At 47.2% G+C, this 27,189-nt stretch overlaps 1 protein-coding gene across 1 annotated transcript in view; it reads right to left on the reverse strand.

The window, feature by feature from the left end:
* Window positions 1–2,677: 2,677 nt before the first annotated feature.
* Window positions 2,678–27,189, reverse strand: part of LOC103290201 (retinal-specific phospholipid-transporting ATPase ABCA4) — a 121,251-nt gene continuing 96,739 nt past the window's right edge. The window contains exons 36-50 of the mRNA XM_054721398.1: window positions 26,252–26,429; window positions 23,022–23,137; window positions 21,616–21,763; window positions 18,707–18,830; window positions 18,166–18,295; window positions 17,264–17,384; window positions 16,489–16,551; window positions 15,310–15,416; window positions 13,190–13,331; window positions 9,204–9,338; window positions 8,365–8,468; window positions 8,190–8,282; window positions 6,237–6,486; window positions 4,794–4,880; window positions 2,678–3,026 (exon numbers count right to left, since the gene is read on the reverse strand). Coding sequence (XP_054577373.1) covers window positions 3,021–3,026; window positions 4,794–4,880; window positions 6,237–6,486; window positions 8,190–8,282; window positions 8,365–8,468; window positions 9,204–9,338; window positions 13,190–13,331; window positions 15,310–15,416; window positions 16,489–16,551; window positions 17,264–17,384; window positions 18,166–18,295; window positions 18,707–18,830; window positions 21,616–21,763; window positions 23,022–23,137; window positions 26,252–26,429 — 1,804 coding nt within the window. The 3' untranslated portion in view covers window positions 2,678–3,020. The remainder of the gene's footprint in view (window positions 3,027–4,793; window positions 4,881–6,236; window positions 6,487–8,189; window positions 8,283–8,364; window positions 8,469–9,203; window positions 9,339–13,189; window positions 13,332–15,309; window positions 15,417–16,488; window positions 16,552–17,263; window positions 17,385–18,165; window positions 18,296–18,706; window positions 18,831–21,615; window positions 21,764–23,021; window positions 23,138–26,251; window positions 26,430–27,189) is intronic.

The following is a 27,189-nucleotide window of genomic DNA, read 5'->3' on the forward strand; positions in this document are numbered from 1 at the left end:
GAGTAATTTCACAGAGGAGAAGTCTGACAGACACCTGTATAATCATGTAACCACAGTTAGCATTATGAGGATGGTCAAGTACAGATCCTGTGCCATCCAATGGTGCAGAGCCAGTTGTCTCCTGCTCACCCCTCTTTTCGTCCCTCCTGTAGTTTCCAAGGGCCTCACGGGCCGAGTGTAGACGTGAGCCTGTGTGATCAAGGTCCACCTTTACCCATGGGAGCGGCCCACAGAGGCCCGGAAAGCAGGCTGTACGGTTTGGGTAGGGAGCTCCAGAGTTCTGGTTCTGGTGGGCATTTCCCTTTGGTCTTGGGAGTGAAGCAGTTGGGGAGGACCAGCCTGGGGCCTGCAGGGAAGGCTGGATGGCCGGCCAAGGAAATTAATCTTTCTGAGACTCGGGTTCCTTTTATTAAAACAAATGTATACGGGTTCAGTTTTTAAAAATTGGGATGTTTTCTCGCTCTACAAGCCTGTGGTTCTGTGAACCTGGACATTCTAGTAGCTAAGCTTTCCCGAACTTGAAAACCACGTGAAACCAAAGGTGGTAGCAAGTCTGCTCTGTGAACACAGGTAGACAAGCTGTTCATCTCCGGGACCTCCTGAGGCCTTGAGTCCCCGCACTGAGGAGAGCAGCGAGAACCGGGCCGGTGGGCTGAGGCCTGCAGGCGCCTGAAGCCGCTATCTCTGAGGGTGACGCTGCCGGGTTTTGAGGGGACAACCTTCTTTGCTCCATTAGCCCCCAAGGCCTGCTGGTGCAGAACTTCCTCCTCATTGGGGGCCCCGGGGCAAGTACCCAGGAGCCGCTGAGACCCTTTCTTCAAGCCCAGAGCTTTGCTGCCCTGTTGTCCGGCCCACCTTCCCCTCCCCTCTTCCCTAGGCCGCCGCAGCAGCACCACCGAAGCGCTGCGGGAGCGTTCACGCACAGTGACAGGTTCTCTTTGGGCCCCAGCTCTTCCAGAGTCTAGAGCTCCCCAGAGCACAAGGAGCAGCTGAGCAAACCTGGCAGCCAGCCATGCTCTGGAGCAGCCCCTGCGTGCTCTTATTTTCTGAGCGACTCTCTCCATTTTCTCCTCTTCTTTGTGAATCTCCCTTATTAGACCAGAGAGGGAGGCCTTTCCATACACCAGCATGTTCTCAGGGGATTTGGGCCAAGCTCCAACGTGAAACCCCTCAGACCCAAGCCAACTGTGGGCATGCCTCCTCCTCTCTATTTCTCTGCTTATGGTTTCCCACTGGTATTTTCAAGCATGGCTCCGCAGTCCCTCCACTTGCCCTTTGCTGCTGTCTTCAGGTTTTTGAAGACATCATTTTCTTGGACCTACTTATTTGTTTTCCTGGATATTTTTTGCTGGGTGTTTATAGTACTGAGTTTGGCAAGCATTTGTTGAGTGTTTTCTGTGTGACAGGAGCTGGGGAAAATGAAGAAAAAAGAAAAAGACACAGACTTTGCTATTTGGGAGCTCAGGTGGAGTGGAGACAGACAGCTAAACTGAACTTGCCTCGCGAAGGGTGAGGTATTGCCTATACCTGAGCCTTTCCAGTCCATGAAGCCGCTCTAAAAGCCTCACAGCCCACCACACCAGGAAGGATAGCCCGCCCCACTCCCTGCTCTGTCCGTGTCCCTGTGATGTTGCAGTTGCTCATTTAAATCCCAAACCAGCCCGGATGCCATAGTGTGATGCTGAGTGTTCACAGCACTCTCCTGGGCTTTCCTAAACTCTGACCCCAGGTAAATGGTTTTATGGTTGTGACCACTGGTAGATTTAAAAAAAAAAGTCAAAACCTGGTTAAGCTCTGAGGCTACCAGTGTTGTAAAGTCTATAATTATTTGGAAAGTGGCCAGCTGGGAGCCGGGAAGGGTTAAAGTTGTGTCTGCCTCTGGAGAACCAGAGGACTCTGCATCCTCAGGAAACTGTCAGCTGCTGTGTTCACTGTCCTCCACGTCCCAGCATCCTTCTCCTCCTCTTCTGTCTCCTGCCCTTGGCCCTGCCTGGATTCTGGAGTGTGGCCATGGACAATGTGCTTAGAGAGGCACTGCCCCATACCTGTTAGAACTAGAAGCCCCTCTGAGGGGCATGATATTGGCAAGAAGTCCATTTGTTCTTCTTGACCCAATGAAATGATTTGGCTCAAAACTTTTATTTCTTGGTCTGTTTTTACAGGAACAATGAGGTGTCCTGTGACCACTGCCTCCTATCGTCACTGCAGAAGAGCACACGTGAGCTCTGGAAATGGCCGGGCACTGTGCGAATGAGGCCTTGCCATCTTAACCAGCTACAAAGACATGTGGGATCTCACATCCAACCCAAGATCCACTCTCACCTGCCCTTGCCTCGTCTTCTCCTGTCTGAATTGCACCCATGAGGTAGGCACTCAAATGAGCTGAGCAAACAGATGTGAAACCGAGATTCAAATAATACCCAGGTAACAATGGCTAATGCTCACATGCATCGCCACTGGGTGTTTCCTTCAAACCCTACAGAGCAGACTTGGCATGAATATCAAGATGAGTCCATTCACTTCCCCCCAGTTTGAGAATCCTGCCATGACGGGCACTCCTGCGGCAATGACCCTCACAGAAGCTCACGCAACGACAGGAAGCTGCTCGGCCCAAATTATGCAGATGGTGCACACCAGGGGTCAGTGAACATAGACAGTGTGTGATAAATACGTTTGCATTTTATTTTCTCCTTAAAAATAAAACAGACGCACATACACATACAGAAAAGCAGATCCACTTGACGTGAGAGTGATGTCCAGATCAAAGCTCCCAGTAGGATGCAGTGGGCTTCTACCTCTGTGGTGTGGATGAGGAGGGTCACTTTCACCATGAGGTGTCCCATTCGGCTTCCTTCTGAGAAAGCCCCTTTGGGGATCTGTGTGCCCACGTGTTCGTTCCTGCTGCCGAGGCCTTACTGAGGCTGGCTGGTCGGCTCGGGCGGCCACGTGGCAGAGGCTCCTGCACTTCCCGCTGCCCAGCGCTCCTTTCCTGCTGCAGAGAACGGCAGTGTGGGAGGAGGTCAGACCTGCGGACAGAGACCAGACAGATTTTTGTCATCCTGCCTTTCTGAAGAGATGGTACAACAGCGTTTAGATTTTAAAAGTTAACTAGCCATCAATTAATCCTTGGCGGAAGCTCAGCCAAGGGCACTGTGATTCTGTCCGATGCCCAAGGTTAGGGCTGTGCTGTTTCCGTGTCTGTGAACAGTGTGGGCCAGCTGACCCCTCAGGTCTGTCTGGCTCTAAGGTGCAGACGTCATGAGGCTCACGCCCTCTGGGTGGTACATGCTCACATCTCAGAGGAAGTTCCACCTCTGGGTGGTTTCCAAAGGCTGCCATGGTGTCTTAGGTTTGCTTTTTAGTCCTAGAAAGTGACCAGGCTCTTCCTGTCTTAAAAGCCAGGAAGACAGGTTGGACATGAATTGCTATAGTCATTAACCCTCAGCTCCCCTCACCTGGCCCAGAGATGGCTTGGTAGTAGCCCTTTAAGAGAGAATATCCCTGGTGGGGGTTGGGAAGACATTGATAGTTCTAGGCAATACTTTTGCTAACCAATAATATATTCTAAGCCATAAAATGGATTCATACTGCAAATGGCTTTCAAAGACTAGTTTTCTACAGTGTAAACAGCAGGTTAAAGACAGTTCTATGAGAAAGAGTGGCTGGAAAATCTTAGTCACGCTAACTTTCCCTGGACAGGTACCTTTGCTCAGACATTCCTGGGCCCTCTGGGGAGACAGGGGCCAAGTCAACCTTGCCAAGTGCAGAGGCTCCTGCACTTCCCACTGCCCAGCGCTCCTAGGTCTCTACTAGGCAAAGGAAGGGGACATTCATCCTAAGCATGGCCTTGGAAGGGAGTATGTCCAATATTGGCAGTATTTGGTTTCCTTGCAACTAGAAACTGGTGGGAGGAATGAGAATTTTATGGGAAATAAGGTTTTGCACATCTTTGCTGGTTGGAAAAGTGCTTTGATTTTATTTGATTTGCTCTCCAGGTCAGTCTAGAGAGAATGACTGAGATAGTTTGTCCTCTTATCATCCCAGGCTTAAACCAAGGCACCTGGTGCCTCTTCCAGGACTCTCTCTCTCTCTCTCTCTCTCTCTCTCTCTCTCTCTCTCTCTCTCTCTCTCTCCTCTCTCTCTTCTCTCTCTCTCTCTCTCTCCCTCTTTTGGGAACTGGAAAGGGGTAGGCGTGCTGGGATGTGATGCCATGGCAAGAACTGGAAGCAACTATCCCATGAGTTATCACAGGCCAGAATACATACCTTCTATTGATTGCTTCTTCCTCCTCATCTTTCTTTTATAATTTTATAAAGAACAAAGAGCTCTCTCCCTAAAACAGACAATGCTCACTTTAACCAACTCTAAGTACCATTCGAATGAAGTGCTACTTAATTCCTTTCCTCTGAAAGTCAAACACATGACCAGACATAGATGTCAAGTATCCCAACAATCAAGACATTTTAATATTTTTTCCTATTTTCCCTGCTTCTAATTTCCAAAATCTAAATTATTTTTTGCTGCGAAAATAATTGGGAAAATTCTTCTTAAAAATGCTCTCCCATACCACCCAAAGTGTTTCCTGATTATAAGAGGATCCCACACCACTATCAATTGCAAGTCCTTTAGCACACAACTGGGGGAGAGAGGTAGGGGGACACGCAGGGGGAGAGAGGTAGGGGGACACGCAGTGTGTGTGGTTGGGCGGGGCTCTCTGCAGGAGGCATATCTGAGCCTTGGAGGCCCTCAGGCCCAGTGGACCAAGCAGTGGGCTGGGAAAGCGTGGCGGGTACCTTGGCTTGTCCGCTGGCTCCAGCAGCTCGGGGGTGCAAAGGGAGGTCGTGAGTTTCAGTGTGCTGCTTAGCAAAGTTCACAAATACCTGAAGGCAAAGAAACAGCAAGAATAGGTATATGAGCACAAAAAGAGAAGATTGGTCCCCTCCACTCACACACCCACCTCCCCACCCCGCACTGGGCTTTCTCTTTTCCAGTCCATATGCAGCCCTGCTGGAGCAGCTTGTGTGCTGCAGGAGGGGAGGCTGGCCCTCCTGAGGGGCCCGGCCAACAGGGCCCTGCACAGGGCTTGTTTCTTAGAATTCCGAGCTGAGCCATAGGAGTGCCCCTGGGAGGATTCAAAGGATGTGGGGTAACAAGGCAAGGCAGATCCCAAGTAGCAGCATCCTTCTAAGCCTCTAAAGAAGAAACTAAAAGCAAGAAACAGAACAGGATCTGATCTCATCTCCCCTCTGTCCTTTATTCAATGTACAGTGTGGCCATGATTCCTGCTCATGCCTTCCTCTGCTTATGGCTGAGAAGGTGCTGTTGAGCCGGCTCCTCAAAGGCTATTGGAGACTTGCCGATGTCAGTGCTTTATTGCATAGTCTCTAAGGATGTCTACTTAAAATAAACACACAGCAGCAACAAAATACCCCAGAAAAAACTCAAATGTCCAGATGGATAAATAAAACATGCTACAGACATACAACAGAATATTACTCAGCCTTTAAAAGAAGGATATTCTGACACATGCTACAACGTGGATGATTCTTGAAGACATTATGTCAAGTGCAATAAGCTAGACAAAGGGGATAAAATGCTGCCTAATTCCATTTAGATGAGGTATGAGTGTAGTCAGCATTCAGTAGAACAGTGGGAGTAGTCAGCATTAAGTGGCAGGGGTGGAGGCTGTTGTTTAATGGATACAGAGTATTAATTTGGGAAGATGAACAATTTCTTGGGATGCATGGTGATTATGTGGACAACGTGAATGTACTTAATGCTACTGGATTATACACTTATAATAGGTAATTATGTTATGTATACTAGTATTTTACCACAATAAAAAGATCACATTGAAAAAACCTGATACATGGCACACATGTTTACCAAAACTCACCGAACTGTACACCTTAAATGGGTGCATTTATTATATGTAAATTAAGCATCAAAAAAGTTGACTTGAAAAAAAATGGTACCATGACAAACGAGGAAGGTTGAAATAAAGTCATAGTGTAGAGGGGAAGGATGAAGCAAACTCAGTGAAATCTGCTGATGACTAAAATAGTGTTAGACAACAATTTCTGACAGACTGAGTTTTACCCTAATGGACAGATGCCCAGAGGTTAAACCTCAGGCATGTCCTGCCTCCCTGTGGTGGGGATTCCAGCCCTGGTTGGGCTGTTCGGTGGGGACTTTGCATAGCCCTGCTCTGCACCCGGCTCCCTTCGGGGACTTGCCTGGTCCAGCGTGGTCTGTGTGACCGAGTACTCCTCGATGAGCAGGCTGTCCCTGTGGGAGATGAGCAGCCGGAAGATCCTGGCCAGGGAGGAGGAGGGGACCTGGAACTGGAGCAGGTTGTGGTGCCTCTCCCTCTGCACGCTGCCCGGGAAGTTCCCCTGGAAGAACTGCTCCACGGGGTTCAGGTCGGGAAGCAAGTCGTCCTTTGGAGATTTGATCTTCATTGTGACGATGTAGCCATCTCCGAACCTATGGACGCCCACCACAGCGTGGTACAGGCCCGTTAGTAGTTGGGTCTAAGGCAGTCTCAAAATCAGGAATAGACTCATCCAAAGTATTGGGGGTTAAAGGTCACCCTATAAACCTTTTGTGCATGTTTAGAACTAGGAGGAAAAGACCCATGATAGTTCCTGGAGAAATAGTTTGATACTAGATTTTAGAGATTAAATGTCTATTTGTGGCTCAGTGGGTCATCAGACTTATGTCAAGCTTCCTGTGTCCCACTCCTGAGGCATGGATGTTCCCTGCTCCTTTACCGCTCACACGCTTGCTGAAGCCAAAGGTGTTTTAGCTCCCTTAGGAGATCACGGACCTGCCCATGAAGGCACGTGGGGCCAGTGCTCATTCAGTGGTGGAAAGGCTGCCTGGCCCTTTAAGAGGCTGGCCAGGTGGGAGCAAAGGCTTGGAAAGCAAGCACTTCCCTGTGGAAGCTCCCAAAACCAATGGAGCTGCCAGGGCCAGGTGCTTCCCTCCTCCCTCACCAGGTCACCCAATGTGGATAAAGAAAGGTCCACAGAGTTCCCTTCAGTGTTCCCTCTGTGACCAAGGGTTCCTCCCCTCCACATAAAGTGCCTCTGCCTTCCCGCTCTGAAAACTGTCCCTCCACACGGGGAAGAGTCCCTCTCACCTGCTCTCCCATGGGGATCGTGAAGAGTGGGGGGAAAGGAGGAGGGAACGGCCGTGTCTCCAGCAGCAGACACAGGACCTTGCCAGCACAGGTCTGGTGACCTCACATGCAGAAGTCCCCCTAGATGTCTGTGCAGTGTCCAAGCTGTAGTTGCTCAAGAAATCATGGCTCAAATATGCAAATGCAGCTAATCTACTAGCCTTTCTCTCAACCATCAACCTGCCCTGATGCAGGTAGGAATGATGGGTACCGTGCCACACACTCCTAGGGGTCATCTCGGCTTAGATAAGGTGGGTTATGTGCTGTTCCTTCACCAACCGGCACGGTGACTTTTATATTCCAGGATCTCAGAAAGCATTTGCTAAACAAACAAGTGATGACTATAAATCAACCCTTCCTAGTTTATAATGTATACCAGAATTCAAGGGAGTATGGCATGGCATTATTGGCATAATTTTATTTTAACCGATTATCAGCTTTGCAGAAACCATTATTAATACTACATTAGTCACAGCAATGTACCATGGACAATATATTGAAGATTACTGGCATTCCTGGTTTGTTGTATGATACATGGTCATTTCTCAAACCTCAAAGTGTATGACATTCCAGAAAGGAAAGGTAATTCTTGGGCTGTTTAGTCTCCTAACCATTCCTAAGTTGGTTGTGGGTTCTTATTAAATAGGCCGTTGGTCCTGGATTTGTTGGGACAAGTGGTAGAATAATGAGGTAGTGGTAATGACTCTCCCTCCTCCCAGCCAAGATATACTCCCGCCCCAATCAGAAGGCTCCATCTAGAGACTCGGGAGCCTTCAGCCAAAGACACTTAGCCCAGTAGAGAGAGTTTCTTTCAGCACAATGGCTTTCTCTATTTGCTGATGCAGAATGAGTCCTGGCTACACTGGCCTCTGCTGGTGGTGAGGGGGCAGGACCCTCCCAAGTGTAGGTAGAAAGCACAGGGCCTAGTTGACCCCCCCCACCCCCGCCCCGCCCCGCACCCCTACTGAAGGTAACAAAGGAGCCCTCTGCCTCGCCATCTCCTTACTTGTACTTGAGGTGCTGAATGGTACCCAGACACTGAAAGGTGCCTTTCACCATGATGGCCAGCCGGGTACACAGGGCCTCACATTCTTCCATGCTGCGGGGTCGGAGAGAGGAGTGAGGGGTGGCGGACCCCCAGCCACCTGCCTGCTCCACCCCAGCCCCTGCGAATCCCTTGCCTGTGGGACGTGAGGACCACAGCCCTCCCTTCTCTGATGATGCTCACGATGGTGTTCCACAGCATGCGGCGTGCCTGAGGGTCCATGCCTGTGGTGGGCTCATCCTGTGGGGAGGCAGAGGGCAGGGGCCTGGCTTACTGCACCCCCTATGGTTGGCTTCCTCTGAGCATTATCTCTGGCAGACAATGCACAAGTCACTCCCCAGTGGGGTGAGACCCAGGGTACCTGGGCACAGAGTGTGCAAGGCAGGTGGCAGATTGGGAGAATAAGGACAGATTGGGCCCACCTCTAGCCCATTTCCTTGCAGGAAAGGGTTAAAGTTGATTAAGGCAAAGGAGAATTACCTTAAAAACAAACAAGCAAATGACAAACCCCCAAACCTTACACATGTTTGCAAGGTGGCAAGGAGATAGCTTAGGGGACTTTTCTGGCTTCCTCCAAGTTCTGAAACCCATGGCCTCAGAAACCCCAGATCTTATGAGCACGGGGCCTCCAGCTCCGAGTGAGAGCCACCTGAGCCTCTGGCCAGGCTCCTGCTCCTGTCCAAGCCCCAAGCAGACCTTCCCCGGCAGTAGCCCTTTCTGAGCCGATGCCCACACCCCACAAGGGGCTGGCCGTCCTGCTGTGAGCCTGTGGCCCCACAAGAGACTTCCCAGGGGCTCAGAGTGAGAACGTTTCCCAAGTGCTATGCACCAAACACTGAGCTGGTTGGTTCTAAATGAACGGTCCAGACAAAAACAGACCACTGCATTTTCTAATCTGCTGACCCAATCACAGTCATGCATCACTCGGTTCCCACCCTTGGGTCCGCCTATCCCCATAGGTCACGGGCCCCTCACCAGCAGCACCAGCGGTGGGCAGCCGATCAGGGCAATGGCTGTGGAGAGTTTCCGCTTATTGCCCCCACTGTAGGTGCCGGCCCGGCGGTCCCCATAGAGAGACAGGCCCAGGCTCTGAATACTCCGGTTTGCCACCTAGGGAAGAGGAAGACAAGCAAACATCTCAGACCTCCACCCATTCAAAGCCTTGGGCTCCCAGAGCTCACATATCTAGGACGACAGAGCCACCTGCTGGCTCATGTGCTCTGGCACAGGCTATAAGGACCAGGTGTCTTCTTTCCACTCTGTGCCTTAGATTCAGCTTGGTCCGCTCAGCACCCACTGGGTGCAGCCCCCTGAGAAATGGGCTTCAGCCTTACAAATAGCAGCACCCAGCGTCCCAAACTATGGCTAGGAGGGAAAGAGGAAGAGCCCTAGTGTCTGTTTAAGAGTGATGGGTCTCATTGATTCCACCCCTCCACAGGGTCACGCTTGAGGTCTTCTGCACCAAATATATACTTACTGAGCACCCCCTATGAACCAGGCTCTGTTCTAGGCACTGGAGGGTAATGGTAAACATAGCCACTGATCTTGTACTCACAGCTGGGGGTGGTGCAACAGACAATCAAAATAAACAGAATAATGACAGATTATAACAGTGCTTTGAGGGAACTCTACAGGGAACTCTGATGGAGAATAACAGGTGTGTGATGGAGAATAACATGTGCGTGGGAGTGAAACTAGGGAAGTCAGTGGAGATAAGCCCACAATGCTTCTGCCTGTGCAGTTGTACCTCTGCCTGGAATGTTCTTCCCCCAGATATCCACGTGGCCCCTCTCTCAGCTCCTCATGTCTCCACTCAGAGTTCACTTCCTCTGTGAGGTTTTCCCTGGGCCACCCTACCTCAGTGTGCCAACCTGACAGCAACAATTCTTGCCTGCTTTATGGGTGTGGAGAGTTACCGCTTATTGCCCACACTGTAGGAGCAATGGATTTTTCATTCACAAATATGCTGTATATTTTATTTACTTATCATCTATTGTTATCTGTCCCTCCCGCTAGAATGTAGCTCCATTTTTAACTTTTTATTTGGAATCCTTTCAAACTTACAGGAAAGTGTAAAAATGAGAATAGTACAAAGAACACTCATAAACCCTTTACTCTCTCTTATACACACACACACTCACATACACACACACATACACACACACACACACACACTCACACACACACACTCACACACACACACTTACATACACATACACACACACAATTTTCTCAGACTCAAACATACATCTTGGCCCTTCGCTCCTGAATACTTCAGAGTCTATTTTCTAAGAATAATATTATTCTCATGCATAACCACAATATAGTTTCACATGTCAGTAAACTTAGCATTGTTACTATCCTATTATCTAATCTTCTGTTCATAGTTCAGTTTTATCAATGGGCCCAACAATACCCTTCACTGCATTATTTTCTCTCCAGTGCAAGATGCGGTCTAGTGTCCATTGTGTCTACTTAGCCTCCTGTGAGCAGGAACATTTCCATAGTCTTTCTTTGTTCTTTTTAAAAAAAAATATATATATATATTTATTGATTTTTTTACAGAGAGGAAGAGAGAGGGATAGAGAGTTTGAAACATCGATGAGAGAAAAACATCAATCAGCTGCCTCCTGCACACCCCCTACTGGGGATGTGCCTGCAACCAAGGTACATGCCCTTGACTGGAATCAAACCTGGGACTTTTCAGTCAACGCTCTATCCACTGAGCCAAACCAGTTAGGGCTCTTTGTTCTTTATGACTGATTATTTTGAAGATTACAGCCCCTGTATTTTTTAAAAATAGAATGTTCCTCTAGAGTTTATCTGATGTTTCCTCATGGTAAGTAGGTTTATACATTTCCAATCAGAATATTATGTAAGTGAAATTGTGTCCTTCTCAGGATATTGTATCTGGCATGAGCTATCCATCTTCCTCTCCAGTAATATTAATTTTGATCACCCAGTTAAGGTGTTGCCTAATTCCTCCATTGAAAGTGATTATGCTTCCCCCTCTCAACCAATAAGCAATCTATGGAAGATATTTTTTAAAATTATACAAATATCTTGCTTCTTATTTAAAAAGTCCCCTATATTTAGCAACCATTGATAATTCTTGTGTAATCCAATATTTACTATAATCATTGCAAAATGATTTTCTGATTCCATAACTTCTTCCAGTTGTCGATAGGTATTTCACTGTATGCAAGAACCCTCCACTATCTCCTGTTTATTTATTTATCTATTTAATAGCATTGACTTACGAATTCCTATCCCCCACCTCGGTGTTTTATAATTTATTATAGTATTCAATTATTGCGATGTCTAAATGGTCCCATACCCGGCCATTGGGAGCCCCTTTTAGATGGCTTCTGTGAACTGTGACATGCCTCTATTGTGTTTTCTTAAGCTCTTCTTTACTCCTGGCATAAGATTTTCCAGGCTCATTCAATACCTATGCTGTTCCAGACCTGGAATTTGTCATTTGTTTAAAGAGTCACAGTTTCTTTCAGTGGGGATGGTATTAGATACCAAAACTTGGGCACTAAGTGTGCCCATTGCTACTGGGATATTTTTCCTTCTTAGCCCTTTCAGTTACACATACACAAACATACACACATATATGCATATACATATACATGCATATGTGCAATATACAGGAACACATTATGCATGTATGCACAAACTTGTGTATATAAATATTTCATGAGTTTACAGTAATATCTCAAATTCTAATCCATCTCCACAGAGTAACTTTTTGCCTTCCCCTTTTCCATATTTGTATGTCCCTTCTTCCACAGTGAGAACTCTGGCTCCCAATAGCATTAGCACATTTATTCATTTACTTAACCCCAAATCACATTTAAGTTGTTTCAGAACGGCTTTGCTCATCCTTCTATAAAAAATAGACTGAAAAGAGCTCAGAATTTGTTTGTAGTTTTCCCCCTCTGCTCCACTTAAGACTGAGGATAAATAGTCACGTACTGCAGCATCAGCTACTTGTATTAGTTCTTTCCCCTCCCCTCCTGCAAATAATATTTATCTTGAAATAAAATTGGGTTAATTTGCTTCAGTTTGCTTTCAGAGTTAGGATTTTCTTTTTGTTTTCATTTTACCCCCTTTCCATTCTTATTTAGTTTTATTTTTTGAATATGTAGAATATTATTAACATGCATCCAAAAGTCACAACTATACAAGGATATATACTCAGAGAAGTGACATTCCCTCCCATTTCCCTTTTACCCATTTCCCTCTTGTCAATGATGAAATTTATTGTTTTCTGGTTTATCCTTTCTATTTGTAAAGATAAACAGACATATGTATGCTTTCTTATTTTTTTTTCCTAGTTTCTTACATAAGAAGCATTTTACATGTACTTTTTTGCACTTTGCTTTTTTTTAACTTGAAAATATCTCTTGGAAATAACTGCATACCAGTTCACAGAGTTTCTTTCTTTCTTTCTTTCTTTCTTTCTTTCTTTCTTTCTTTCTTCCTTCCTTCCTTCCTTCCTTCCTTCCTTCCTTCCTTCCTTCCTTTCTGTCTTTCAGTTGCATAAGACTTTATGGTATGTATAGACTACAAGTTATTCAACCAACATCTTATTCCTGAACATTTAGGTAATTTCCAATGTTTTCCAACTAAAATGCAATAATAACTTTGTGCATATGCATTCTGTATTTTGGGAGGCATACCTACAGGGTAAATTCCCAGAAGTGAGACTCTGGGTAAAAGGACAAATACATACATTGTTTTGTGAGATATGAGGGCAGGGATATTTTTGTCTGCTTTGTTCATTGTTATACCCCTCTTCTAGAACAGTACTTGGCACATAGTAGACACTCAGTAAGCATTTGTTGAATGGATAGCATTCTACAGCTTTCTCACCTCTAAATAACTGCACTCTTATGAGATAGCCTTATATGGTTTACCAAATTCCTAAGTTGCCACAACAAACCATTGTTTACCCTCTCAATTTCCTCTGCTGGTACACCTCGAAGCCGGGCATAAAGGTAAAGGTGTTCTCGCCCTGTGAGCAGGTCATCAATTGCATCAAACTGAGGACAGTAGCCCATACTTTGATGGACTTCAGAAATATTGGTTAAAATACTGCAACAAGAAAAAGCAATTAGCAAGTTTCCTTCAGAGAGGGGGTGAACCGAGAGCTGGGGCTGGAGGAGCTCTGCCAACAGAGTAAGGAGCTGCCTTTTCTCTTCTCCCATTGGCTTCAGAACCGTGCACACCACTGAGGAATCAAAGCAGGGCCCTTGGCTAGAAACTCATGAACTTCAGGAGTTCTGAGCTTTGAATCCAGCCAGATCCTCCAGTTTCCCTGTCTAGGATAAACTGAATACCTGTTACCCAAATTAGCTTTGGTTTTGGATTGGATCACTTCCTATATTAGTTTAAAAACAAAAGGAAGATCAGGTTTCAGAAATCGAACAGTGATTTTTGATCCCTTTCAGACATTTGGAAAGTAGCTAGAGAAGATACATGCTTCCCAATGAAAGTAAATTTCTCCATCTGTATTTATTGGCAGAGATACAGTCAATGAAAGAAGAACCAAATGGGTCACCCCCTCCCCCCCACCCCTCAAGCAAGAGGCTGGCAGGGAGAAGAGATGAAGTGAATTGAGTTATTGATATATTCTCCCTCACTAGAAAATACATTGCCTTGATGAAACATAAACTGTCCTTAGTCTGGTTTACTCTCTTCCCCCTTTCCCCTTATAGCTTAGGGTCCATGAATAAAGGATAGGTGCAATAGCATGGGGCAGAGAGAAGTCATTCACTGTGACAATCTCCCACTGTGACAAAAATAATTCCAGGTATGGCTGCGCCAATTAAAACCATCCAGGGAAGCAAGGAGTGTACTTGGAGCTTCCAAACCAGAGAACCCCAATCCTGTGTCTTAAACCTATAGTTTCTTTCTAGATTTCATCTTGGTTTTAACTTCTGAGCATTAGACTATATCCCATTTGGACTACAACTTGAAGTCTTATGGCAAATCCCATTACATCCTCCTGTCATCCACACACTGCCTCCCACCAGCACTCCTTTTGTTACCATTGTGAAGTCACTTGCTTGATTGTAAGCTAAGCTGGATCTGCAGATGAGATAGGCCCAGCCATGGTCTCACTCCACCCCTGCCAGTCCCTTTGCTCTGGACCCAACAGGGATGACCAGGGAAGGCCTGAGAACCAGAGAAGCATGGTCAGACTCCCCTGCTCAGTAGGCATTGGACCATTTGAGGATGGCTCTTAGGTGATGAGGCCTCAGTCAGGCAAATACTAGGCAGACATGAGCAGGGCCTAACTCCACTTCTAAACCAGGGCCTAGAGTTCCTCTGGGCACATCGAATGTGTGTGAGCTCTGCTGTTCAAGGAGCAGCTGGAGAGAGGCAAACAGGTGTGAGCTCCTGTTCTCCATCCTGTGTCCATAGTCTGTTTACTCACAGCTTATTACAAAGAGCAGAAGGCAACCTCCAGAATCCAAAGGCCCATGCCAGTTTTTCTTTCATAAAGTTTCCTTGGCCTGGCAAAACCAAGCATCAGCACAGAAATAGCCAATGCAGAATAAGGCTCCGGAAGGCCCTTGAACCCAACCCCATGTAGAAGCTCAGAGAAAGAATGCTGCATACCAGGGTTCTCAACCTGGGGTTCAGGGGTGCTGTAGGGCCATAAATGTGCTTTAGGGCCCAGGAAATTCCCCAAACTCTTTGCAAAAATATGTGGATATAGATAATGAGGGACCTGGTGTACTTTTTATAGAAAGTAGATGCAAGAGTTCTTCAAATGCTCAAGGGACTTCATGACACCAAAAAAGAAAAAAAAATCCCTAACTTTCTGAGAATCCATGCAACAGAGGAAACTCCTAACAATCACAATTCAATTCCATTTTTCAGAGGTCTATATTTTAGACGTTTTGGACTGTGGTCACTGGGAAGTCCACCCCTCTGTACAGATCTTTCAGGCTCTCAGAGTCACCCTCAGATACAGAGTCTGATGCTCACCCTCCCTATGCTGGGACAGGGACACGGCCCAGTTTCTACGAGAGATACCCTGGGACATGATGAGTGGGACACTTACCTCTTGCCTGCCACAGTAGCATCGCCTGCGGTTACTGTGGTGTCCCCAGTGAGCATCTTGAAAGTGGTTGTTTTGCCAGCTCCATTCACTCCCAGGAGGCCAAAGCACTGAGGGGGAACACACACAACTGGCCTCACCCTAGAGCCCAAGAGGGTCTGGAGTATCAGGCCCTAGAGGAAAGTGCATGGGGAGGTGTGTGTGTGTGCGCGCGCGGGGGGATGTTGGGGGGCATTTTAGACCTGTGCTTCCATTAGGAAGCCACTAGCTCCATGTGGTGCAGAGTAGTAGAATATGCTCCCTCAAATATGCCTCTTTGGCATTAGGATGAGTTTGAGCTGAAGGCAATTGAAGAGAAGCAGAGATAAGAAAAGCTTTCTGCCCTCCTCCTATTTGCCTAAAAGTAGGACACAAATTTACAAGGTGTTTTCCCTCTGCTCTCTACCAGTAAAGACAAGTTAATCACTGAAGACAACTTTAGACCCTTACCAGGCTGGAGATGGCACCAGAGGAATCCACATAACACATTTTACTAACTAGCCATTACTTGCCATTAGTTCCCCATATATTTGCCTCCCTACAATCTGCTACCCTGGAAACTTAAAGTCCCTGTCCTTTGTCTTGTCACTTCTCTAAAACTGTATTGTTCCTTTGCTAAGGTGCTAGATAGGCCTACGTTCTAACCAACCGTTTGCATCATTTGTTTCCTCATGTACATGTGATGCACATGCTAACAAACCTCTCTTTGTCTTTCTGTTGTTAGTCTGTCCTTTGTCAGAGCAATTTATGGAGCCTGAGAACCTCGGAAGGTAGTAGGAAAGAGGATTTTTCCTCCTCTAAAGTAGCTACTGAGCACTAAAACCGCTTCTAGTCTGAATTGGTATGTGCTGTAAGTATAAAAGACATAGGTTCTGAAGACCTAGAACAAAACAAAAGGACATAAAATACTTCATATGAATCATATGTTGAAGTGATAATATTTCAGATATATTGGATAAAATAAGTAATTAAGATAAATTTCACCTGTTTTCACCTTTTTCATGTGGCTACTAGAAAATTTAAAATGACCTATGGTGACTTGTGCTTTATGTTTACCCGATAGCTCGGCTTTGGTGGGGAGGGGAGGTGTGCACAGGAGCTGATTCCCGAATCCCTTTCCGGGGTGACCTGCAGAGTACCCACCTCTCCAGGACGGACTCCCACGCACAGCCTGTCCACCGCGGGGCTGGAGGTGCCTGAATAAATCTGCAAGATCAGAGAAACTGGACTGAGGACTGAGAGAGGGTTAGAGCAAGGAAGACAAGACAGAGCAAAGACGAGCTTAGGCAAAAACTACCAACACGAAGAGGTTACAGATTAACAAGGGCATTCAGAGAGGAGCTGTGAGCTCTAGGAATCCTGAAATTGAGCCTGTGCAGAAATTGACCAGAGACAGCTTAGTGAGGCTCTGGCTGAGGCCCTGCATCAATATCCAATATTAATACTATGGAAAATTCAATGGAATTCTATGTTCTTGGAAGACTAGTTAAATACAAAGATGACAAGACCACAAAAAATTAGAAAAATGAATCACTAGCCTAAGCCAGTTTTTCTCCGTGGATAGAGCACTGGCCTGGGGACTGAAATGTCCCAGGTTCAATTCTGGTCAAGGGCACATGCCCGGATTGTGGGCTCAATCTCCGCCCTGGTCAGGGCATGTGCAGGAGGCAATCAATTGATGTGTCTCTCTCACATTGACATTTCTCTCTCTCTCTCTCTGTCTCTCCCCCCTCCCTTCCACTCTTTCTAAAAATCAATGAAAAAAAATATCCTTGGGTGAGGATAAAAAAAAGAAAAGAAAAGAAAAACAAATCACTTGCATAGTCATATCACTTATTCTACAGAAGGCAAATGACAATGTGGTGCCATCTTGGGGTCCAACTGGCACCTCCAAACTAACACACACCTATTTCCTTACCTTGGTTAGTTCATTTAGACTTAAGATATCATTTTTATTTCCCCCACTAATAATTCTTTGTCTTTCTTCAGCCACATCATCATCTTCATCCACGATGGGCTCCTTTGTGGGCACGGCAATCCTAAAGGAAGGACAGGGGACAGGATCGGGCCGGTGCACAGCATCCTCAGCACCGTCTTCTTCCTGCCTCTTCCCCCACTTCTGCCCCCAGCTTGGCTCTCTATCCCCTAAGACTTGAATTCGCAAAAGGACTCCCAACAGAAGAGGCATTAGACAGAGAGGGCAAGTGCTCAGGCCCAGAGTCAGCCCTGGGTCCTCGGGGCTGCCTTCTGGAAACCTGAGTGCCCACGTCAGGATGAGGCAGGGTCTGGGGCCGGAGCCTGGGGAAGAATGGCTGGGCTGGGGCACGCTTGGCAGCCACCTCTCCTGGCCGGGAGCACTGTCACTCCTCTCCACATTGGTGCTGGCTGCACTCAGCTCATATCACCCCATATTACTCCCTTCCTCCCCGGCCCTGCCCCTCCTCTCACATCTTTAATTAGCAAAGGGGCCTCCTTTGTGTACTGCCTGCCTACAGCGGCACTTTGAATACCCCTTAACCATTATGCTTTGCTATGCTATCATCCAATTTCAAATGAGTATCTGCTCATTAAATGAGGGAATAAATATTAGTGATTGAAACCAATGACATTATATTTTAAATACTTTAAAGTTTGGAGTCGTCACAAATTCTTTTGTGCCAATTTTAATGTTTTTCTTCTTCTTGTGTTATTCAGAGCAAGCCAGGCTTTGGGAACATAAACACCATCATGGTGTGGGGCTCATGGGGAGAAAGACGGCCATGTGGATGTAGAGCCAAGGCCCCGGGCATTGGCACCCTCGTGGCAGCGGCATGGATGTACCATCGGGTGAAGAAGAAGTGGTGCTGGATGAGGAGGGTCAGGAGGAAGTACACCACCCCTTCTGCCGCCATGGCAACCAGGTTCTTCCCAATGAGGTCCCATTGGAACGGATTCGGAGAGTTCTTCTCACCTAGGGACAGAGGCCACCGGAAAGCGACAGGAATTAAGCCCACTCTGCTGCCCTAGCTCCCCCTAAAGACCTAGTTTCAACCCTCGGCTCAGCTAGACCAGCCCTTATGCAAGGAATCAAGCAAGAGCCGAACACAAGTCTCATCCTGGCTTCTCAAGTCAGGGTAGGGAAGAGTGGAGCCTGCCCTCCACCCCTCCTGTGGCTCCTCAGCCAGGAAACAGGCTTCCTGGCTCCGATCCCTTCTAGACAGCAGGACTACCCGGACTGACCAGGTGTCTAACCCTTCCTCTCCGCGCCCGCTCCCCGCTCCCGCACCCATCCTCCCCGGCCTAGGTTGGACAGGAACTCCTGCTTCAGCCCTCCCGCCTCAAAGGATCCAGGGCCATGCTCTCCTGGCCTACTGCCACCCACCAAACCGGGCATAGACGTCTGTCACAGCCTGGCTCAGCGCCAGGTCAATGAGGCCCCGGCCCAGGCAGAAGTGGGGGAAGATAATGAGCAGCTTCCTCAGCAGGGCATTGAACCTGAGCAGCGTCTGAAACACAGCAAAGCAGGGCAGTCAGGAAGAGAGCCAAGCACACGTGCCCTCCTGAGCAGGGTGGGCCTGGGGAAGGACTGCAGACGGAGGGGCCAGGCAGCCAGACTGTCCGCAGGAGGTGTTTGTTGAGCAGACAGGAAAATACAGAAACACTCACAGGAGGTGTCTCTTGGGGAGCCTCACAGGCATCCCTTGGGGAGCTCACTGTGGACTCACTTTGAAATTACACACAGCCCTCCATGGCATTTGCTACCAGGAGAGGCAGCAGCTGGGAATGTGGCCCAGGCTCTCCCCTTTGGTACAACTGTGAGCCATCTCGCGTCCCTGGGGACTGAGGCTCTCTCACCTGCTCTATCGTAGCCCAGCTTAGATCAAAGGGGAGAGGGTCCTGGGAGCATCTCCCTGCTCTGCCTCTCTGCTCCCACAGGGCAGTGATGGGCTGTGTGCAGAGGCCACCAGTGCTAGAGAAGGCAGAGACTCTCTGGTGTCTGTGTCGAGTTGGGGGACTTGTTTCCAGGTGATCAGATTGTGCCCGCTGCCTCAGCCTCCAAGTGTGAGCAGAGTCTCCCCCAAGCAGGCAGAGGGGACACGGAGGAGGTGAGGCTGAAGAGGCCACTGCTGCCCACTTGCCTGGCCCGTACCTACCGCACAGCCTCCTTCCTCTCCAGCCTCCCCTGCCCCCCACAGTTCCCGAAAGGCACTCTGCTCTTTGGCCTGTGGGCCTTTGCACTTGCAGCTTCTGTTAACCATCGCTATTGGCAGGAAAGAACGCCCTCTTCACAAAGCTGGCTCCAATAACCCCTCCTCTCATCAGCCTTTCCAGATTCCCACGGTAAAATACCTACTCCTCGCTCATACTTTCCACATTGCCAGGGTTAATTAGTTTTTACCTGCCTACTTTCTCCCTAGTCAGTGGTCCCCAGGGGACAGGGATTGGGTCCTAACCATTTGGTATCCTTCCTGAATAACTTGCACAACAATTAGCTCATAGTAGGCACTTCATTTATTTATTAAATGGGCTAATAAAATTCTACTCATCCCAGGCCAGGCTCAAATGGAATTTCCTCCATGAAGACTCTTCTGGCCCTTGCAACCCAGCTCTTTTGGGCCCACTCTGACCTGTAGTGTTTTATCTGTCTCGCCCCTTCGATGTTCTGTCATATGGAGTGGTGTGTCCTGAGGTTTGTTCCGGCTCCTTAGTTGGTGTGCAGGTCACTGCCTGTCTGTCTGGAAGGGGAGTTCCTGGGGGCAGTGCGAGGGGCTGCACTTATTCATGTCAGCACAGCCATCGTATGGTGTTCACTTCGTTGACACCTCTTGACTGAGTAGGGACAGCAGCTACTGGGACCTGGGGAGTCTCCTCTGGGATACTGGATATTTCTGCAGCATCTGTCTGATAATTTGTGTGACAGCAACCAACATTTATGCTGGGGAGGAGGGTGCACTCAAAAAAGGTTGGCTAAATGAGTGCCGCCGGCAGGAGGGAGGGAGAATGTTCTGAATGGCTTTAAGCTTACCGTTTAATTATTCTGAAGTAACACTCTCTCTTAAGACTAGGTGGGCTGTGAGCCCATGACAAAAAACAGCTCTGAAGAGCAGCCTTTTCAGCCTGCCAGGGTGCTCTGGCAGGAAGAGGGAATTGCGGGGAGGAGGTCTGGAGGTGGGTCTGTGTTCCCATCCACTTCCCTTTTGGGGTCTGACTATAACATGGTATATATTTTTATCAGTCATGGGATAGAAGTGGGGTGGGGGGTGGGGGTTTCCTTGCTTAGTGGCCACAGAAAGCCTGGCAGGGTTTGGGAAAGAGTGACTGTCAGGAAGCCAGGAGCTGGGTGGTTAGTGTAGATTTGCCTTGGGTCCTCCCAAGGGCCCAGAAGCAGGAGTGGGGCCAGGGGCCAGGGACCAGGGGCCAGGAGCTGCAGGACAGCAGAATAGATGCACTGGTGCCCACCCTCTGAACTGCAAAGACCTAATGAGGGAAGGAAATGAGTGGCTAGATAGGCCACAGACACATGGGTGAGACCACCAGTCCTTGGGGACGTTCCCAGGACAGTCATGGCCAGGGCTCAGACACAGCAGGCTGGGAGCGGGAATGTGGAGCAAAGACAGCCCTGCAGCTGCCACCATTGTCTTTAGGATCCAGTCTGACCAGCTCTTTGGGGGTGAAGAGAAGTCTGGGGATTGTGGATAGGATAACTGGACTTTTCAGGCCATAAACGACTCATTCAGCGCCATAAATTCCTAACCCTTATCCTCAGGATTAATTTTCATGTAAAATAGTATATATTCCTGTTAACATTTGCATAAGAAAGTAGAGAAAGACTATATATGTATTTGCTTATATGTCTCCAGCACACATATGAATATCCAATGAAAGGTCGCCTCTGGAGAAGGGAACCAGGTGATTGCAAAACAGGAGTAGGAAGGAGACATTTCATTGTGTGCCTTTTCACACCTTTTAGATGTTGAAATCACATGAATGTGTGTGTGTGTGTAAACCTTAACACCGAAGTCCTCAAGAAAACCTTCTTAAAGGAGTAAGAAGGATCATGAAAGGTCATTTATAGCTTGAGAATGAGCTCAGAAAACCATGACACCAGAGCACACACATGAATAAGGAGCTGAAGGAAGGAAAGAAGGAAGGAAGGAAGGGAAAGAAGCAACATTCATTTATGCACTGACTTGTCCAGCCACAGTGCCTGCCATGGCTCTGCTTGACCATCACATACTCTCCTCTAGTATCCCAGTCATCACACAAGGAAGCCAAGAAAGTCGCGCTCACCTGGTTATTCTCAAATAATTCCAAGATGAAGGTGATGGCACTGCTGTTGATGCCGATGAACAGATTAGCACAAGACAAGGCCACATAGGCTGTGCTGGGGACATCGAACAGGAAGGATGCTGGGTACATCATGGGGATGACTGCCCATCTGTGTGAAATGACACAACTCAGTGGACGGAGTGCCCATTTCCACTCCATCTGCTGTACCCCAGGTATATGCATTCCCCTCACGCAGGAAGTGATATGTTTGAACTGGTGAGAGTCCCAGGAAGACCAAAGAGATACTCTACCCCTTGGTCTTTGTTCCTCATCTTTGAGTTGAGATAACAATGCCTTCCCTGACCATCTCGTGGGGATTTTGTGAGGAACAAAGGAGATAGTAACTGTGGATGTACATCTATATTAATAAAAGGGTAATATGCTAATTAGATCAGACGTCTTGCGGATGTCATTCCAGATGTCCTTCCTGACAAAGCTGGGGCCAGAGGGAAGCCAGCCTGGGTTCCTGGTGCCTGTGGGCAGCCGGAGGAGGGAAGCCCGGGTCCCAGGTGCCAGAGGGAAGCCTGTGCTGGCAGCTGGGGGAAGGAAGGCCTACTCTTGCACGAATTTTCGTGCATTGGACTCTAGTAAATTATAAAGCCTTGTACAATGCACGGAGCACTGTCTTCCCGCAACGCTTCTCACTTGAGTCTGGATCAGCAAAGCTGAGCTGAGACCCCAACAGGCTCATTTTCACAGTTCACTGGAGCTGATGTGCCAGTGATGCTAGTTCCTGAATTCTTTTTCAATAGAGATAAATGGAGACCATTGCTCTAGCAAGACTCTATTGGCCCACATAGGAAGGGCCAGGTATCATTATCTTCACTTCACAGATAAGAAAACTGAGGCCTTGATGAGGTGTATTACTTGTCCACCATACACATGTAGTAAGTGGTAAGTCTCAACATAAAGCTGCACACTTTGCTCTAATTCCACTGAATTTAATCTCTGTGACATCCTCTGGCCCTGACTCAGGAACAGCTTTTCAGCCAGAGTCTTCTACTGTGTGTACATAACCCTTGGCCGGGACAGATGGAGACACTGGGATGTTCAGATTGGCTTTTGATGAATCAGAATCACAGCTGGGTGAAAAACGGGAGAGTGACTGAGTCCCAGATTTTGGTTAGGCCACCGTTTGAATGGGAGAAGATTCAGGCCATGTGGGGTGAGTAGACCGAGCCTCAGAAACACCTCCACGTATGGAGTCAGACACAGAGGCCAGGCAGGGTTGTGGTCAGGATAAAGAGTCTGCTGGGGGCCAAAAGCTAACCTTGCCACCAGAAATCCCAGGTTCTGCTTGGCAATCATGCCTCCCCTCCCCCCAGCTTCCCTTTGGAGAGCATTAACGAATGGCCTGAACAACTCACCCGTACAGCATGAGCAGTGCAACAAGGGCAGGAAGATTGTTCGGAGAAGTGTAGGCTTTCTTCTGAAACCCGACAAAGATGCCCACCACCAGTGCCGCACTCACAGCATAATTCATCTTGGAGAGAGAAGAGGAGAGCAAGGCGCTTTACCTCTCTGGACCTCTGTTTCCTGTCGGCCAAATGAGGGCCGAGAGCCGGGCAGCTTGTCTAGCACATATGGTCTGGGATTCTGATTCTATTTGTCTAAATAGCTCTTGGTTGGCATAGGTTAAGTTGTTTCTAGTCCTCCTATCCCACCCCACCTCCCTGTGCAGGGGACCTTTAGTCTGCATATTTTACAGAATTCTACCTGATTTCTCATTCTCTCTTTCTAATTGATCTTGAAGTCCTATCGATTCTACTTTCTAAGTATGTCTCCAGAATTCAGAAAAAAAAAAACACCTTAATATATAGTCCTTGGTCTCATGAAGCTCAAATAAATGATACTTTTTTTTTAAATCACTTTCTCCCTTCTCTTCCCTTCCTGCACAATTCAAGTCCTAAAGCCATTAGAATGGACAGGGAAAGTTGGGCAGCCATGGTGAGGTTAGGGGTGGAGTCAGAACAGGATGAGAACCTGAGAAGGCTGAGAAGGGTGTCTCACAGGGTGTGTGAGCCCCAGTGGGGTGAGGAGGGTGTTGACCTGGTGTGGGGTATTAGAGCCAGAGCAGAATGAGGAGGACCTACCTCCACGTGGGGTCAGCTGGAGCAGGAAGAGGAGAGTGTCCACACAGTGGAGGGGATGTTGGCAGAGATGGGGACTTATGACATGCAGGTGTATTGCTCAGGTAGGTAAATGAGTTGGGGGTGACAGAAGCTGGTGTCTCACTCTTGAAGAAGGGAGTTACAAATATGGAAAGTGGAAAGCCATAGTGAGCCAATGGTGTTGGTTTGAATAGAGGTTTTAGTGAGCCCTCAGTGTTTGGTGCATAAGTAGGTAAAGAGAGATGTAAATGATTTTTACCTATGTATATGCTTACATATCTCCCCTAGTTCTCTCCACTGAGATGGAGAGATAAAAAAAAAAAAATCCTGGGACCATTGAGACCCCAGTAGCATAGAACCTACCTCGCTTCAAGATCTTGATTTTGAGAGCTGTTTTCCAGCCAAAGGAGGCAGCTCCATCAGGCTCCCACTGGCCAAACTGGGGATAATATGAGCAGCAGGGTAAATAATAATGGCATCCGATTATTTGGATACCATAATGGACTGACATGGGAAGATGACTCCATATAGTTATAAGTAAATAAATGAATGACTGGGAAGTTTGATAACAAACAGGATATTTACACAGCTTTAAAGTACCTCTTCCCAAAATTCTTGCTAATTATAAAAAGAAAAAGATTAACTTTACAGTGAGGAGCTTGGCAGACACCATCTTCATCAAGGGACTGCTGTCAGTAGTAGGACAAATTGAGAGCAGCAGCCACCTGATAGGATACAGTGAGAAGACAGTGTGATGCTGCTGCTGTGACCTGAATCTGACCATGAGGTAACATGGGGCCAATCCCGATTCTATTCCGTATTCTACCTCTCCTTGGGTTCAGACATCTCTGTAGCCAGGTACATGCACGGTCAGCTCCAAGTATAAATTCTGTTCCTCATCTTTTTTTTTAATATATACATATACATATATATATATATACATATATATATATATATATATATGTATATATATATATATATATATATATATATATATATAAATATGTTTTTATTGATTTTAGAGAGAGAAGAAAGGAGAGGGAGAGAAATAGAAACATCGGTCACCTGCCTCCTGCACGTCGCCTACTAGGGATCAAGCCCACAATCCGGGCTTGTGCTCTAACAGGGAATTGCACTGGTGACCTCTTGGTTCCTGAGTCAGTGCTTAACCATTGAGCAACACTGGCCAGGCTGTTCTTTGTCTTTAAAAAAAAAATAGAGTGAAAAAACTGGCAAGTTAATAACTTTTCAGTGCAGGTGTGCCTAGCTCTTTTCATGTTCAAAGCACGAGGCCAATGTGGGGCCTGTAAGTGATGTTTTTGTCCACAGTGAGGCTTGTAGAATCTGACCTCCTCCCCATGTGTTCATGGGTGTTTTTTCATGCAGACAGAAAACAGAGGAAAGAATGGAGGTGCTATTAATAACTTCTGGTTTTGTATTGTTAAGTGACAGCCTGCTTAACAAGTTGAGTAAGATAAATTATGTCTCTAGGAACCCTTACTAAAAGCCGTGCTGGAGAAGGTTGTTTGTGACGGTTCTCATCATGATGTACCTTATCATCACATGAAGTGGGGACGCACGTTAGTCTTAGAATGTTGAGCTAAAACAAAGGATCTCATTACCCAAGACACTCAGAATACCTGGAGTTGGTGTCACAATAATCTCTCCTATATTATAACTAGTCTTTGCTGCCAATTAACTTTGACCCTGTGGTCTGTCATGAAGCCCCCCATGCTGACCCCTCCCTGCCTCCTCCAATACTGGGGTGAGAAGAGTGCTAGTCTGCTGTTGATTTGCTAAAAAACTTTTCTTCATTTTCCCTAACTTGGTGGCTAAACTGATATAGTGAAGGTCTGGCTGCTTTGGAAAATCAAAATAAGGCCAATGGATAGGATGCCAGGTTTAGCAAATAAAAATATAGGATGCCTCGTTAAATTTGAATTTCAGAAAAACAACAAATACATTTTTTAGTGTAACTATGTCCCATACAATATTTGGGGGTGAAACATACTTACCCAAAAAATTAATTGTTTACCTGAAATTCAAACTTAACTGGGTGTCCTATATTTATCTGGTGACTCTGCCATAGGAGAAATTCCATCCTTACCTCTTTGGGGTGGGGCAGGATTTAAGAAGAGGATGTGGGGTGAAGGTCTGCTTGGTATTACTTCTTCAGCCAGATATTCTCAGGAAGGCCAGCCTCATGGAGGGCAGTAATTATTGGATGGATCAGAGGCCCTGAGGCAGGGCACGCAGAGCCCCCACTCAGCAGTTGTTAAGCTGAGCCCTACATTCGTCCCTAGCTTGCCGTTCCTAGTTCTGTGCCTTTCTAAGAAGTCAACAGACAGCAGACACACAAGGCCCTTGACAGAGCAGTCCCGGCAATGGGAGAGCCTCACCCTACTGCGACCCTCAGTCAGAGCAGACACCAGTGCCCACCCCTCAGGCCAATGGAGGTGAGAGAGGCACTGTGACCTGACACTTACGATGTCCCAGAGGAAGTTGGTCAGCCAGTAAGTGGTGGGGCTCACTCCACTGACAAACTGGAGGTGCTTGGCTTTGTTCACTCTCTCCTGGATCAAGTAAAGGACAAAGCTGGCTGGGACGAAGGACATGGCGAAAATAACGCAGATAGCAACCACAGCATCCACAGCAGTGGTCAGCCTGCAGCAGGACAAGAGACACAGGGAGAGAGAGGTGAAGGAGGAGGAGCAGAAGCCAGAGAAAAACAAAGTCAGGCTCTGGGGCGGCTCAGCCAGTCCTAGAGAACAGCCTCCAAAACCGCCTTCCCAGCCTGATGTTTGTCATTTCATTCAATTATCTTAAACGGAGTCAAGGTTAAGTAGATATTTGAGGGTTTTCTGTTCTATGTTGATGTTGAATATTGTTCCATTTTCATATGAAAGTCTAGATAAACTTTCTAATTATTTACTGATGGTTATAGAAATGGGTTTGTATATTATCATTTGTCATATATCACAATGCTCTTATCAGTTCTAATAATTTGTCTATAGCTTCTCTTGAATTTTCTATGTAGACAGTCATATGGTCTGTGAAATTTATTCCTTTTGTTAAAAGAGGCAAATCATCCTGTGAGAACATGAAACACACCATAGCATGGAGAAATGCTCATAACATAAGTTCAAGAAAGCAGAGAGCAGGCCGATTATACAGGACGGGGCTCTAGCCATCCTTTCCTGGGCCAAGTGGAAGGCATCTGGCCAAGAGGGCAAGTGTGGGCTGAAATCCGACCTGAACTTCACATACAAGTCGTGACCCCTTGCATGGAACAGCACCCACTGAGAGAAAGGAGCACATGAACTAATTCCCACAAAGCACCCTCTGTGCTAGTCAGCATCCTTATAAAATTAGAAATAGCATGATCCACACACATAGTAAAAGTAGAGCAAATGACTGAAAGGGA

Source organism: Eptesicus fuscus, chromosome 9, assembly GCF_027574615.1.
Source record: "Eptesicus fuscus isolate TK198812 chromosome 9, DD_ASM_mEF_20220401, whole genome shotgun sequence".
NCBI lineage: Eukaryota > Metazoa > Chordata > Mammalia > Chiroptera > Vespertilionidae > Eptesicus > Eptesicus fuscus.